The following is a 17111-nucleotide window of genomic DNA, read 5'->3' as shown; positions in this document are numbered from 1 at the left end:
AAATCATTGTTCGATTTGACACCTCTGCCGGGCGCACTAAACTCGATCACTTTCGAGCAGTTTGAAAGCTTTTCACCCAGCGCTTTCAAAAAACTTTTTCGCTAGAGCTTTTTTTCATGACAGCTTTCATGATGCACCCTTTCGTGAGAGAAAAAAAGCCCTTCCTAGGGTTGAATGAATCATTGCAGTTGCAATTTACTTTAATTAGTTCGCGTTCCATTTTTTTTGTTCCTGCATTCAAAAAGGAAATACAGCCCCATAAGAGGCTTATTAACAAAGCATAAATGCACGATATAAAATATCCTGTCCTGGCCAATTTCTATCCACCACACTCACACACCCCGCTGCCCTGCGGTTGTTTATCATGACTTCATAATTAATCAGATTCAGCTGGGAGCGTTGTTTACCTTTCGACAATCTCGCGCCTGCGGTCATGTTCCCGTCCATTCGGGAATGATTCAGGCGCTTATTAAATACGGAAGAGGATCTGTGCTTTGTGCGGGGAGTCACGCAATGTCATTCCGCCGCCGCGTTCGACGCCAGGCTGTCTCCCCATTTGTAGATGGGAAAAAGTGCTCCGAAAAACGTGCATAAGGTCCTGGCCGTTTGGTGTGTTGTTTTGCTTTGATTTGTGGTCGTGAGTGTGCCCCGGTGAGGTCGTGGTCAGCTGATCGTAATCAATAATCTTGATGATAATGTGTCTTCATTGTTGTTTTGCTGGGGTGTTTTTCTCCCTTCAGTTCTGTGTCGGTTGCGCGTTCCATACACGCCGCTTCATCCACCAACTCGGCTGTGACAGTAATCGATGGCCGTTGGTGATGGCCACATTGTAGGACATTTTTCATTCATGGCGGTGTAGTGTAAGAGCGAGCCCCTCGTGAGGTCAAAATGGCTAGCACGAAACCTTGTCTTACCTTGTACCTTCCATACAGCACTCAAGGACAGGGCATGGAAAATCCTTCCCCGTACAAGTTGATGCACTTTTGAAGCGTGCACCAGGCCTGGTTCCGAATTACCTGCAGTTGTGTGTGTCCATTGTGTCAAACGATCAAACGACATTTTCCGGGGTTTCCTTTCTCTCTCACTGCCAGTGACAATAAATAACAACGCAAACAAAGAGTAAAACATAGCTCTAACGACTCCGAGGGCGACTGATCGCGTGCCGAGAAAGCTTCAGCACCGAACAAACACACACACACACAAACGTCACCCGATCCAACACGGAGGAATTCCTCACGAAGCTCTATAGGAGCCGAAGCTCGCAAAAAAAAACATCCCGATCTAGTTGGCGCGCCGAAACAACAAATAACAGCTCGCGAAGCTTTTTCAGTCGTTGGCCGCACGTCGGGTGGTTCGCACGTTCGTCTGTCGATAAGAAGCGCGCCCATTTCTTACCAGTGTGACACTGTGCATGTGATTGTGTGTGTGTGTGCGTGTTTGTTTTTTTGTGTTTGAAAGCGAAGCACCAGTACCCCAGAGTGGTTATTGTTGCTATTAATATGTAATTGCGCTCTTTATTGCCATCGGGATCGGGAAAAGAGTTCCTCGTGACTGTGCTTCTTCCAGCTGTGATATCTGTTTGTGTGTTTGTACGTATGCAGGTGTGGTGGATTTAAGTGTGAGGATTATGAAAATCAAACCCCTTTTTTGCCGATCACCTTCGCATGTCAGAAGCAGCGGTAATTAAATATTATCATCGATTCCGTGCATTCCGCGGCTGACACGATGGAGGCGCCTGGTGCGTTTGACCGGTGTGGTGATTTTCGTTGTCCCTTGCTTTTTCGTTGTTTTCTTTGTGGTGCGTTCGGCGATAAAGCATACGCGGGATGCGTGCTAGTGCTTGATGAACCGTGCTTGAGAACTTCCGGCCACTTCCACTTACTTTCTTTGTTATTTATTCTGATGGTGGATTGGTGACTGAAAGGTAAAACAATGTGTTTGTGTTGTGTGTGTGTGCAAGGGATGGAAAAACAGGAAAAACATCATCAGGCTGAGGTCGCCGATGCCGTCGATAAATGTGAGCCGGGGCGCGCGAAAACCTGCTTCCGGCGATGGGTCCATAAAACGGCGTTTATTTGTCTAGTGATTTGTTCACACTTTTCGGCCGTCTGACGGGGCTGATGATTTGGGCTAATAGTGGTATTACGAGCGGAAGCCCAATTTAAATCGAATAAATAGAACCATGCTGCTAATGAAAATTAATGCTGGTTCTCGTGATCGCTATCTGGAGAAGCATTTATCCCAACAATGAAGAGAGTCGAAGATGAGACGAGCTAGCCATTTTGCCGCTTTTGTTTTCTTATTTGTTTCTTGAACTTCTTTTCATTTGTTTTAGGTTTTTTTTAAATGATTTGAAGTGTTTATTCAATTTGTTTTCCTTCTGCATTTTCACATTCCGCTTGCGCCATCTGGATTGAATCTTATCGCAAGCAAAATCATCGAATCGAACCCCAAACAAAAGAAACACAGACAAACAAACGCACAACAAATCCACAGCGCCATAAAATCGTCCAATTGCAACCGCCGAATCCACCAGGTGCATCGGTGCATCGAACGCAAAGCGAGCGGCTCTTTCCATTTGATATAATAAGTATTGATTGATGCACTATAAATAGGGTCCAATGGTTTCGTGCGGGTTCCTTTCCACCAGCACCCGGATGGATGTATTGTTTTGATTTATTGTGTTTTGTGGATCGATGTATGTGAGAGTTTTTTTTAATGAAATCCAGATTTAATCAAACAAAACAACTCAGAGAGAAGCAAACTTCCAAACTCCAATCAGTGCAACTTATCTGAGGTCTGTTATGTCATTTTTGAAGCTCTCAATATTATACTGTTTTCTCACAAGAAGCAAGAACAGTTGTGTTTACAGTTCAATCACGTTAAGCAAACCGTCTTTCGAGTCAAGCAACTGTTTGTGGCATTGTCGCCATTCGTCACTTCCATCTTGTTTGCTTTGTCCTTCTTTTTTTTTGCTCTCGTACGAAAGCAAACGATGGTTTTGTCATTCGATAAGTGGAGTTTGCGGTTGGGTTGGGGTCGTAGCCAGCGAAAATGCAACTACCCCTGGTGGTGTCCCTTTGCTGCAAAAAAAAAAGGGAAACGAACAAGCCAGCGAGCAAACGGGGCACCAATCTCCTGGGATATAATTAGCGACGGAAATTGAAGACATCAAGGAGCAAAGGCGCTGGTCCTCACTAGAGCGATGGATTATACCACGTTTTGTATGGATTTTGGAGCTGGAGTTTCAATTTTGATATTTTCAGTAATTTTTCAAACTTTCTTATCTTAAAACAGGAGTCTTTAGAGGCTCGTGATGTAGTCGTATTTATAACACAAATTTAATAGCATCTAACAAAAAATTCTCCGAATACATGCGTTTTGCATACCTTCAGGCGTTGCGTGTTTGAGCATGTTAGTGGAGGAGGTCTTGTTGTCGATTGTAAAGGCGACACATACCAACAGTAGAAACGTTTTATTTTCTAGCAGCCATTCCTATCCACAGCTTGCAGCGTTCCACCATTCCAGGAAGTAATTGAGAGTATTTCCTACGTAAAATATGCGCTTTCTCCTTCACGCAGATGATGTCATTCGATTATTCATGTTGTGTCATACGTGAGGCAGTGAACTTGGGTATGATAACTGCTAAGAATATCTTCATCCATGCTCGGGTGGATATTTTTAAAGCTTAAGTAAAAGCTATATTCTATTGCTAGGAATATCCCTAGGACAATTCCACGAATTCGTGGCAAGTATTGGGATGTTCATAAAATCTTGAAGTAATCTTTTCGTGTTTCGTGTCGATCCCGAAAGGGCAACGAGCAGTAGAATCGATGGTCGAAATTAAACATGAACATACTGTCTGTTTTGATGTCTCACACTACGTCCACGTAGGACACACGCACAAGCATATAGGAGCGTCAGGCGGATGACCTTCCACACCTGTGAGGAACATGCAATATCACTCCCCAGGTCATCCAATAAATTCCAAATAATTAATAAATTTATTTAACGTCCTCAGACACTTGCTCACACCTATCGTCTCGCTACGCGGTTGTGCGATGTATCAAGCGTTCCTTGAACAAACGGTGGTTCTCAGTGTCCTCTCAACGGTCGACAATTAATCCTGCAACCGTACCTGTTGCATTGGACGTGCCGATTGTCAATGCTTTACTGCTTTTCGCCTAACCCGGCTTCCACAGAGCCACTCCCCCTGTGCCCCAACCATAGCCACGAACCACGTATTTAATGGAAAAAGACACCCTGGAGACATCCTCGTTAGTATTTACCCGTCTGTGTCTAGCAAGACGATAAATTATGCAAATGTTCACTTTGCTCTCCAAAACACCGAAAAGGTATCGGTCGGAAGCGTCACTCGCGACGGGTCTTTTGTCAGCCGGGGGAGCAGAAGTCATAATGCACGTATGATTTGCCGTTTGCGAAACGCGTGTCGGGGACAGGGTTGGACAGTATAAACGATGCGCCGTTCGAGCAGCAGTAGGCAGCAGCAGCCGTCACCAACGTAACAGATGTCATGTCAACCAATCCCCCCCCCCCCGCCTACTTCAGTCTCACACGTACTTCGATGATGGGTTGGGATGCTAAACGTTCTCAGTCGGTGCGATACAGATCATCAACCGTCGTTGTGCATCTTCTGCTTCGTCGTTGGCGAGCATCAATTGGTTTGGCCACGGAGTGCGGCAAACTTCAGATTGCTTCAGTGTGCCACAAAACCATCGCGGCGTGCCAGTTTGACGAGCGGGCAGTGCAGTACGCGACTTGATTAGTGTCCATTTCCGACACGTGCTGCGCGTTTGTAAGTGTGTGGCAAGTGCAAGTGAGCCTTACTTTGACATCCATCGGAAGTGACGATTAGTGTAGGATGTGATACGCGAAGCAGAGGACTCTGGTGGGAGCTCTGGTGCTAAGTCCGGTTGAATATCGTTCCTTTTTTTTTGGTTAGTAGTGATCGATGTGTAAAGAGTGCTGTCAGTGATGATGTGTAGTGTGTGTGCTCGCCAAACGGGCCAGAGCAAGTGAAAGCAATCGCACCTGATTAGCTTTGGTTGCTGTTCTCCGTGACACACGTACGCTACTGCAAGCCTTCCGTGACCAACCGCGCTGGACTGGACGTGGCGGTGCGTGCCACACTCGCAACAACCATGAAATGATTATAAACTCTGCCCAGCGGAGCTCCGGACCACGACCACGACGAGCGCAGTGGGGACGACCGCAACGTCGAAGGCGACGTCGTCGGCCGCGGCGACGACGGAGACGGCGGAGCTTGCGGCCTGTCGCCAACCTCACCGGCCAGCCCGAAGCCTGAGCCGCACCGTAACCGACAAAATGGCAGCCACCGTGATTCGGAGCACTCCCAAAAGCAGCGCGATCACGTTGGCATTGCTACAGCTGCTGGTGTTGTGGTGAGTTAGTTTTTTTTTGTCTAACTTTGTCTCAACCTACTAGATTTACACCCCTTGGCTCATTGCAATGTGGTGTAGCGTGTGGTGTGATTAACTCTGTACAATAATTTTCCTAATGGAGTACACCAACCGTTGACCCTTTTTTATAGCAAGTCGGTTTATAGCAAGACAGGATATGAGATCGGGTTGTGCTGATAAATCAGTGCTTGTTTTCCAGCTGTTAATTTTCAACATTATATTGCATTTTCATCTTTTTGCTGTTGGTTTTTTACCCTTGAAGTGTATTTACAAGGTTTATAACGTTTAGAACGCCGTGTGTCTTAAATTTATCGGGATTCACAGATACTGTACACGACTCGAACACAAATCACACATACTATTGTATTGATACACACTATACAGATTCACTTGTTTGTCTGCTTTGCAGTGACTCAAACAGAAATTCGGACAGTCTAAAATCTCACGACTGGAGGATTTTTTTTTAATCTAGGGCTTCACAATTATCATTCGGTTTTTATTCAACACCGTATAAACCTTTTTGTAAACCAAACTACAGAAAATATCCTAAGAATAGCACCTTCGACTGGGTAAGCTAATTATGGCTGGGAGTATTATTTACAATTCTTTTTGAACTCCCAAAAATTATTACTAGACAGATAAAATTAATTCTTCCGTGCACAACCGAGCATGCCCGGAATACGATAAATAACTAGGAGTAAATTCCTAGTTGATTTTGTTATAATAGGGTTTTTCGTGAATTTAATTCACATCGTTCGTTATAATTAATAATTAAATAAAATAAATAAAAATAAGATAAAATCAATTCAAGATCCACATTACTAAACATTACTTTTTACATACCAGAGAAATCGAAGAAGTTGGTCTAGAAAGGTGTTGTTTGCGGGACATACTGATAAGTTCTTATCGCGTACATTTTGCAGTCAGTTTTAGTACAGTTGGTCAGCAAGGTACTTGCCAGGAGCGAAACCTTTGCAGGAGAAATGTTATGGAGAAACTATGAAAAATTGTTATCATTTTGTAAGCTTGTATGTCGATCCAAGGAACTGGCTTATATATGTTGAATTAACACAAACCATTGGTTTGATAAGTCAAAGCAAATTTTGGATGGTAGTCCGGATAAATTAAGAATCTCCCGACAACATGTTTTTTTACTGAAAGTGCTAACCCGTACAATATGTCGTGATTACCATGTGACAACTGCCCAAAGCACTTAGAAACATAATACTTATCTTCAGTCATAAATTCATATTGGTTTAAAAAATAATAGTGGCCTTATTCTTTAAAACGTACGTCAAATATGTCAAACGGGTCGGATGACAGTTTGATTGCAAGACCTGATCCGTCAGATCCTATACTTAGCGTGTACGAGTAGACGTATAAGACTGTGCAATGACTCCAGACAGCGGTAAAAATGTACAAACATTATTTAAGGATATCTAAATCTAGCATTAGAAGCTGCTAAGAACAGCTGAAACAATGACAGATTTTTTTAATGGTTAAATTCTGATAATGGTCCAGATATCAGCGTTAGCAGGAACAAGACTTTCTGCACTCTTTTGTCTATAATGGTCATTTGGTAATCGATTCTCAATATTTTTTTTTAGTCAGTGAATAAAAGAAAATTGTATAAAGAGATGAAAGAAGATGATGATTGTCCAGTCCCAGGCTTAGAATATCGTCCTCAAAGTCCAGCAACTGTTGGATTTTAAGGTGTCCCGATTTCTGTTTGAGTCACTGTATCTCTACTATGTTCATAATCATGTTGGTCACAAATGCTATATTAGCAACAACTCCTCCAAAGTTAGAAACAGACTAAGTTACTCGTTTTGAATAAAAAAATGTTCAATCAAGTTCTGATAAAAAACTAATCCTAAATTAAACAATTTATTTAAAATGGGTTGAATTTAAACCTCAAAAACATTTTTTAAATCCTCCACCTAACAGAAACCTATAAAACGTGAACCACGACTTTTTCTAATCTAAAATCCATGCCCCACAATAAACCCTTCATTGTTTTTTCGGGATAGAAACACCATAATCAAGATGTATTATTTAGCGTTCGAAACCATTCGAACGGCATGACGTATATGTTCGGATGGTGTAGACTGTTTTTTTTCTTCCTCTCGCCCATGTGTCCTGGCACGCACACCAGATTTGGCGTGAAAAAGTTCGCCCAATCATGTACACTCTTCTGGGAGGGTGTATTTTTTATGGCGCTGTGGCGTCGGCGAATCGATCCCTTAATACTCGATATAATGCATAATAAAAATGGTGCTTAAGCAAAACTCGCCACACGCTGATACCGTAGCCACGGTATCCTTCGAACGAGCCAGCGAACCTCCAAGCTTCACTTGGTGTAAACGAAAATCAATTTCTACCGTGCTTTTTTGTTTTGTTCTTTTTCCCCCACCGATTGGATGGTTGTTTTGCTATCAGAAGGTAGTGCTGCAACTGCTGGATGCAGTTTTGACTTCAACTCGTTCCAAAACCCTGGCAGTAAGGCAATCAAACGACAAAGTTTGAGGCTGCCGAGCCTATCAATGGCTAAACCGAAGGCCAGCGGTTGCATGTGCAGCAAGTCGTCAATAAGTTGTGCTTGCGCTTGCCGGTGAGTCGCGTCATCGTTGGAGTTGAAGTCCAATTTAGGCGCCTTCAAAATGGTTATCGATCTTAAACCAATAGACGGGAAAGCTCTATGCAGCTATGGGGTGGCCTTCAATGGTTAGAGTGCAGGAACCAACCAGCATTCTGCGAATTAGTCCGCTCAACTTTGGGATATGTCATGCGGCTCAGCTCATGTTCTAGGCTGTATAGAACATATGCGACCTGGAATTAATTTGGATTCGATGTTTCGGCTATTATCGGATATCATGGATCGCTCGAGGCGAAAACAATTAACAGGACAACAAGGACGATATATTTAAACATCGTAAAAAGTAACTAGTGCCCATCATATAGGATTAACAAGGAAAACCTAACAAAGAAACCGCTCTTACTAAAGCGGTCACCGCCTTCCCATGGGACAAAATTTAACTTCGCGCGTTGCATTTAACGTTTTGCGGGCTCGTCAACCGAAAACCCCCCGTCTGGGTGATTAGTCTGAGTGCTGTCACGTAAAGAAGGGGCAGGGCAGGTGTTTCTACGGTGATACAAGACCATCGATAAGAAATCGAAACATGTCCAGACGGGTGCTGAACGTTGCGAGCTGGTGGCATTAGGAGCCCGGGGTGGATTGGAGCTCATTGATTTTCTGTCAATTTTTTGAATATACCCTTTAGGAAACGCTGCAGTCATGTTGGTGGGAGGGGGGATGGGTTGCTGTTGTGCTGGAAAATGGGCTAGGCCAACCAACCAACCGATTCCGTCTGCCTGACACGAACCAAAAAATGGTGCAAAAATGATCTTGCTTGTTTTTGGCATAGTTTAGCATGTGTTTTTGTGTGTTTAGTACACTTAATCCAACTCACGTGATTGAATAATATGAAAAATTATATGTCAAAGGCCTCATGCATGTATTCCATTTAAGTTCTTCTTCTTAAATTAGCTTAAATCCAGCTTAAAAGCTTTAATAAAAAAAGTTTAAATCCAATTTAGCTTTTTTTTACTAAAATTAAACAATATAATTCTCTTGAACAACAACTTTTAGTGTCTATTGCTTATTGCTTCATGGGAGTTAACGAATTATAATAAATTATTAATTTTTGTAATAGTTATCAAATTATATATCTAGATGCTAAACATTAAACTAAATTAAAGCCTAAAGCCTTTTTTTTACAATGGTTAGCCGAGGTCTGATTGTGTGGTCCTGTGACCGAGGTGACAGTGGCGCCGGTCTTCACACAGCAGAACTGTGAATCGCCAGTCCCATCAGATCAGATCAGTCTCATCCAGAGACTGCCTCCGCCGGGCTGTGTCTTTCTTGTTGCGGGTAAAATTAAGTCACAGAAAGCCAGAAATCGCAATCCGAGACCTTTAGAGGTTGTAGTCCCAAGGAAGTAAAAAGCCGAGATCTGTTAAAGAACATCTAGAAAATGATCACTAAAATTATTGGAATGAAGTATTTTTAGTGAACTTCCTTCCTGAAGACCATGATTCCCGGATTAAAGAGTATAGAAGGAAAGATAAAGCAAGTTGGTGGCAGTTGTTCAAGTAGATTTTGGTTGATTGATTCTATATCGAGCTACACAGTCTGACGAAAAGCTCAGCGTTTTATAGCTTGAGATGCATTCTGTCCATCTCCGAACGGATGAATATTTACAGGGTTTTTCAGTTGATATTGTAAAAGCATCGATATTTTTTTGTAGGCTCCTTAGATGAATGATAAACAAAGCTGGTTGACATGGGAACGGCTTCAGATGACAGGCGCGTCAATTACGTTTTATTGTGAAGTTACCAGATGATATTATAATCGAAGCCGATGATATTGTACACGATTGATTTTTTACGAAAATATTAAAAGACTGTTTGGCCATAAGATTTTTACCAAGCTAGAAAATAGAGTTACGATATTTTGTATGGGATGTTGTACTATTCTCTAAGGCGTTGAATATTGGAAACGATTGGGGGTTACATATTCATAAGAAAATATTTAAAGAAATTTTGTATTTTCAGTACTGTGATTCGACGCCGTACTGTCATTATGATTTTTTTCTAACATACAGATATGGACAATAGAATAGGACCAGCTATTTTCCAATCGTAATATTAAGCTTATGTGTCTATTTTCCACGAATCGACTAAGTTCTTTTTTTTGTGAAAATTAGAGATGTTGAGAAAACGATCTTATCATAGAATGATTTGAGGAATGGTTTCTAAGTATCTTCTAGTTTTTTTAATTTGTTTTTTCATTTCTAATCAATGTTCTTTAATTTTTTGAATGCCTTTATAAAATTTTGGTTTAATTATAACAAGTAGAAGTATTTGAAAACCGATTATAAAAGTTAACTTACAGGGTTTTTCAGTGGATAAGGCAATAGCATCCATTTTTTTGACAGGCTGCTTAGATGGAATGGCAAATAGCGAAATTCCGGAATTATTCCAACCAAATTTACCACGTACGATAGGCCTATTATTGTAATGTCCTCAGATGATATCGGCATAGTCATTGTAAGCGTTCTCCCAGCGCACGGGTAAGTGCGCACAATATCAACGGCTACTATGACAATATCATCCAAGGACATCACAATAAAAGGTATTTGATTCCCCTGTCATCTGAAGCCGTTTCCTTATCAACTAGCTTTGTTTGCTATTTCATCTAAGGACCCTACAATAAAAATGGATGCTATTGTCTCATCAACTGAAAACCCCTGTAATCTACTATCTGTATTGTTTATCACTATATGTATCTATTATAGTATTGGAAACCAAAACAGAACAGCCATTACTTTAACCTCGAATACAGGCGTTAACTGCTGATTTTGATCTTAACTCCTCACCAGCTTATAGTTCTAGTTTGCTTATAGTGATATAGATTACTCGAAGAAAGCTATTGCAAAACCTTTTTACCTCAAGGATTAGTAGGCAAAGATAGCGAGATGTCCATAATTTTCGAGACAGTGATAAGGGGAAGTTTAAGTAAACAGTCTGAAGGTGGTATGTACAAGCATTTATTTATTTCATTGGCTGTAACAAAAGTTACAGACAGTAATGATAGTATCTTGCGAAAAGTCACTGATTTCTAATCTATAAACTTCATGCAGCACCAGCACTAATATAACAGAAGTTGACAACTGTCCCTACCTCTGGCAATGCGCTTTACCATGATTTGGCAAATTTGGCAGCCAGTTGTTCCACTAGCTTCTCAAACTTTTCCATGTCACTGCATGCAACACGGAAGGGATAGAATAGTGTCACCATTCCACTTCCTGCCTTCTCGCATGCATCACACTGTATGCTTTTGATGAAAGCCGGCCCATTCTGACTTACGGTTGGACGCCAGCATTCATTATTGTTTCTAGAGGTAACTGGCTCATCATCCGGTTTCAAAACCACGATCTCTGTTTGGGTTTCCTGTGGGACACCGTCATCGACACTTCCGCCACAAGCAGCTGGGAAGGGAAGATCTTGCCATGGTTTCACAACCGCTTTCTTGCCAGGCTGCGGAAAGATGATGACTGTTTGGCCCACGTTCACGGTACGGTAGCCAAACTGATCGGCCACGTAGTAGATACGAAGCTCACCACCAACCGGTGGTGGTTGGGTGTATCCGTAGCATCCGAAGGTCACATTTTCCGGACTCTTGTACTTGTACTGGAACTGATCATTGACTCTGCTCACTTGAAAGCCGTATGCAAACTTTTCTGTAGAGCGGTAAAGAATGCGAGAGAAGTTTTATTTACACATTCTAGCTTGACATTTTGACCGTGCCACCATCCTTACCTTCGAAAGGCTGTATGTTGATGTTCGAAACGGCATCTTTACCGATTATAGTGTAGGCTTCCGAAGCCGCCACAACGCACAGAACAAGCTGAAATGTGATGGATATAAAAATTGAGACAAGGCTCTCTGATGCTATCAATTTGTTGTACACTAACAATTACCAGAACAGAAAAGGAAACCATTGTTGATGGAGAACTTGAACTTCGAGAACAGACAGACAGCTGGCAACTGATGCTTCCGAAGACAATCGGCATTGATTTTATACAAATTTTCGAACCGATCGTCCTTGGGTTTTTATTTTTGCTTAGAAATTAACAGCACAATTCTAACGGGCCCGTTGTGAGAAATACCACACAAATGGTAGAAGCACAAGCAAGTTCCTGCAACGCGGAAATGGACCACATTTCGCTAATTGATTATTCGCGAATGATCAAGCAAGCAGTTATTCCCGCAGAATGTGTAAATGTAAAGCTATTTCCAGATAAAAGCCTTTTAAAAAATTTACAATAAATTTTGAGTAAAATATAAGGTTAGCAAATTTGTAAGACTTTACGCTTCATTGGTAGCAGCTGTTTGGAGGAGTAACTGGAAGAAGTAGGATTTAATGGTTGGATAGCATCTAAAACTGATACACCACGCATGTCGTACCGTGTGATTTTTTTAAATATAAAAACTTGTTAATAGATCAATCCAATCAGATAATTATCAGATTGCCTCTAACTTCTGGTGATGCTTGTCAAACAACTTCGGGAGGCATTTAACTGACGCTCGTGTGATGTTCAAGCTTCCGTGTGCGACCAATACGACCGTCAAGCCACAAAAGTAGCGTGGACTAAATGGTGCGTGAAAGCTCTAAACAAATCCAGATGTAGATGCTTCCAAAGTTCTTAAAGAAATGGAATGATGAATTCTTGGTCTATTAATATTATTCTAAACGCATATTGTCTTAAGTAAATATCTTTCACGATTTTGCAGAGCTTTCTAACACCACTTAGAGCCTATCGAAACAGAACCCGCCATCGAATCGTTACCATTTACATATACGACGGACATTGTAGTTTTCTTAAGCAAGTGCTAATAACCGATACGATTCGGGCGAGAGTAGACGCACGTGCCGCCCGGGAGATGGTGCGGTGGTGAGGGTTAGCCAGCAGCATACCTGCTGGTAGAGAGGCCATCGTCTTTACATATTACCAGCACAACCAATGTCTGCAGCGACGCATTCCATAAACATACGCGACCTCCCTTTGGGCTCGTGTGGAAAGGAAAATGGACTCAACGACAGGATAACGTGTGTAACGGAATGGTGCCACAGAACCGCGCGCGGCGCCGGACGTGCAAGGAGCAAGGAATTAAATGTTCCCATTATAAATAATTCATGAGCACTCGGTTCGATTCTGCCCTGTACCACCCCGCTGAACAAACATCAAACTCCTGCAACCATTCATTCAAACGCGGTGGCTTACGGGGTGGCTCGATGTTCACTGTCAGCCACTGTCCCGGAGGTGGGCTGAGGCGGTATGGAAAGTTTGACGTGTTTCTGCATGCGTCCGCATAGGTTTTTGTGCTAACATTCTTTCATCAAGACGGGTGGTGTCGTAGTGTAGGTGGGGGTTGTAGGGAAGTTTTGATTCTTTCGCCCAGGAACTCCGGAACCATGACCTACCGGAATGCGTGAACGAGTTTCGTTGGCATGAGCCGGTCAAAGCAGGGCTAAATCAACGCAACGGCAAACAAATGGGGCTAAAATAAATAAATAACGCCCCTCGTACGCCCATAAAGCAACCGCAGTCGCTGTGTACCACTTCCGGATGCATTGATTCCGAGTTTCCACTGCGGTTATGTGGCCCACCCCTAGGCTCCACAGTCAGGAAACGGGAATGGACACTGAATTTCTTCAGCACCAGCTATTACGCACCGGTTGATCTATTTCGGGACTTTTGCCAATGTCGCCCACCGGTAGGTGGTAGGTTCCGGGAGTTTGCCATTTCATTTTCTTCGACAGCAGTTTCTGACCGGCTCAGCGTCTCCAGCGTGGCTGTGCGAACCCCGAAGCGTTCGTATAGCTGGTTCCGATCTGCCTCGCTGCATAATGCATGGAAAGCTCATTTCGTGTTTGTGTGTGGAGATCCATTTGCTTCGAGATTTGAATTTCGCGCAGGGTAAAGATGCCAAATGGAGAGCTTTCTCTCGATTGAATGAGGACTTTTTTTCTTCTTGGTTCTTGCATACAAAGATTTTATTGGCATTGGCCGTGTCGCTGGCCACCTTCGACCACCAGCAGACCAGACACGATGTGCTGTGCCTCATTTATAAAGCAGACGAAGACTTTATGGGCCGTTTTTTTTTTCTTGCGCTATGGTCCATATGTGTTGCAGAACATATGGCTCTTCATTCTTAACAGGCTGACGTTGGAGTTTTAGACGCCAATAAATTCTTGTATCGTTCTTGTCCATATTATATCGCTTTTTTTGTTCATGGAAATGTTGGGAACCGATAAGAATCACTCGAATAACCTTGATAAGTTTTTTCTTTTCATAAACCTTATTTTAAACCTCTCAACCTTTCCTTCCGACTAAGGATAGTCAACAAAAAAACAAAAAAAGATATACTCAACAACAAACAACGGCTTCTTGAATGGTTAGATGACGTTGATGGTTGCGTCTTTATGCTCGTCATACAACACCACATCGATCGTCACGAAAGGAAGCGATTAAGGGAAACGAATTCACGAAATGGCAACGATCTTGTTGGATAAAACTTGCCCGAAGAAGGCTTCGTTCGTGACTGGAAAACATTTTTGTTAATTGATAAAGTTCCATCGCGTACAATAAATTTGTATCACTTTGTGAAATCAATTACATTTTATTGAATAGTTTGAATAGAACGATAAGAATTTCAGCATATTAAATCAGATATTTATGTTAAAAAATATCCAAATTTATATTATTTACTACAAACTTTCAAATATTCTTAAAACTTGGCTACAAAACATAGTTTCTGAGCTAATTTTGTAACTAACAATTCTCATTCTAATTTGATCGGTTTGAAAAAACCAACATGGTTGCAAATACCTGTCTAAATTTTTTTAATTTTTCCAAGTGTAGTGAGCTTTTTAGTTGAAAGTAAAAAAAAAGGATACGTTTACATCATAGGCCGCAATACTTAATTCTAAATACAGGGTTTTCCAATTGATAAGGTAATGGTATTCATTTTTATTGTAGGCTCCTTAGATGATATGGTAAACAAAGCTAGTTGATATGGAAACGGCTTCAGAAAATAGGGGAATCAAATACCTTTTAAAGCCCTATTAAACGTAGTTATTTTGGTAGGAATAATTCCGAAATTTTGTTGTAAAAGCGATTTGTAAAAAGTTACCATGGCGAAGAAAAATGAATTCGGCACGACCTATTTACTTTCTTTCACTATGGAAATGTAGAATAATTCCAACGCTGCTATAACACGTGCAGCAAGTGATTTTGTGCCAAAAAGAAGAGAAGAAGAAATTTTGACAGCGAAATTCCGGAATTATTCCAACCAAATTTACCACGTGAAATAGGCCTATAAAAGGTATTTGATTCCCCTGTCATCTGAAGCCGTTTTTATACCAACTAGCTTTGTTTACCATTTCATCTAAGGAGACTACTATAACAATGGATGCTATTGCCTTATCAACTGAAAACCCCTGTAAAATGATTTAATTTATACATGTACTTAAGTCAGCCTATTTTCCAAAATAAAGCCGCTCATCGATCCTGTCTTTCATGCCGAGGATTGACTATTCACTTAAAGTTAATTCAAACCACGAACGAATACTATCTCAGGACAAGACATACCAGACTGAGGAGATCAATAAGACATTAATCCAGGACATCATAGGATGAGCAGTAAGTGCAACTTATCCTCCTTCGTAAGGTATTAAAGACTAGGTGTCTTTTAATTTAATGGTTTTCTTCTGTCGGTTCAGTGGTTTTTTCTACCGCAGTCAACTACGTCTACAGGGCGGTCTAGTGGCCGAATCTCTAAGTGACCTTAGAGGTCGTTAGACCAAGAAGAGAGTATGCTTTTTCACATCGGAAGCTCAGAACCTTCCTCCTCCAATATCTTCTTGCATTCAGGGAGTGAGATGCCTCTCTGTCTACAATTCGACTCTTTCTTTTTTGCGAATTGTCTTTGACAGCTGACGAAGATTGATATTCTGATTTGGAAAGATCAAGAACTCTACAACATCATGCCGCCTTAGGCTCCGTCGGCTGCTTCATGAGAGGGGCCTAATGTAAGGGACCTCGTGTTTGGTGCCTTATATAAGAGGCTTCGTATAGGGGTCCTTATATAAGGTACTTCATAGAAGAATAAGGGACAATGGCGAAAGGAGCCTCCAAAAGAGTCTAAAAAAGAAAATTGGGAATTGAGCCTAATCTTGAAAATTTGGCTTAAGTATAGGACAATGGAGGAGCCGCTACAATGACGAGCTCTACGAGCTGTAGGATGATCTCAACATCGTGCAGAGAATAAGACTCGCCAGGCTCCGGTGGGCTGGTCACGTCACGAGAATTACACCGGACGACCCAGCCCGTAAAGTCCTTTTAGGCTGTCCACACGGACAGAGGAGGCGTGGTAGGCTCAAATTGAGATGGAATGATGGCGTCGATGCGTGCGCCAGATCGGCCGGGATAACGGATTGGCAGACGACGGCGCTAAACCTGTAAAACCGCTAAAAAGTATGGTCGACATTAGGGAAGGATCATACGGATCGACAAGGAGTCGAGTTCGTCCCTACAGGGATCGAGTTCAACCCGTAGGTGCAACGAGTTCGGGTTGACCCGTGGGTGCAGCAAAGCATATGGGAGTTACGGGTATTTGCACTTGAAAGTTTGGATTTCGAACTCGTTGCACTCATAGATTGACCCGAACCTGTTGAGGATGAATTGCAGCTTATAAAAGAAGACTTACGCGAGATAGCTTGAGTCATTGAGAAGTGGACTTGGCACTATAGCCGCATCGCGAAACAGTTTTTGCGAAATTGTACAAAAAAACTTTAAAATAAGTCGCGAGTTTACGTTTACGATGGCCTTCACTAACCTTAACTGCTTAATTTCTTTATTTCTTGGGACAGCTAAACCACCTCACCTTCACAAACGTTTGACAACTCTGCGTCAGTATATGTAAATTCATTTCAGCTACCGAAGCACCATTTTCTTCTCCGGTACCGGTCCGGTGTTAATTTATGGCAACAACCAAATTTAAGTGTACAAACGGTGTCTTAAAATGGTGCCTTCTTCCGCGAGC

General features: G+C 42.0%; 1 protein-coding gene across 7 annotated transcripts in view; it reads left to right on the top strand.

Annotated features, from left to right (window-relative positions):
• The first annotated feature begins 1343 nt into the window (after positions 1-1343).
• LOC118503329 (glycine receptor subunit alpha-4) overlaps positions 1344-17111 on the top strand; it is a 47130-nt gene continuing 31362 nt past the window's right edge. For 2 of the 7 annotated variants that reach the window (XM_036036487.1, XM_036036480.1), the window contains exons 1-2: positions 1344-1679; positions 4964-5423. In XM_036036487.1, coding sequence (XP_035892380.1) covers positions 5347-5423 — 77 coding nt within the window. In that variant the 5' untranslated portion in view covers positions 1344-1679; positions 4964-5346. Of the gene's footprint in view, positions 1680-4807; positions 5424-17111 lie in introns of those variants that run through there. The other 5 variants (XM_036036486.1, XM_036036483.1, XM_036036481.1 and 2 more) reach the window with 5 other exon arrangements.

Source organism: Anopheles stephensi, chromosome 2, assembly GCF_013141755.1.
Source record: "Anopheles stephensi strain Indian chromosome 2, UCI_ANSTEP_V1.0, whole genome shotgun sequence".
Classification (NCBI taxonomy): domain Eukaryota; kingdom Metazoa; phylum Arthropoda; class Insecta; order Diptera; family Culicidae; genus Anopheles; species Anopheles stephensi.
This window is presented reverse-complemented; position numbering and strand designations above follow the sequence as displayed.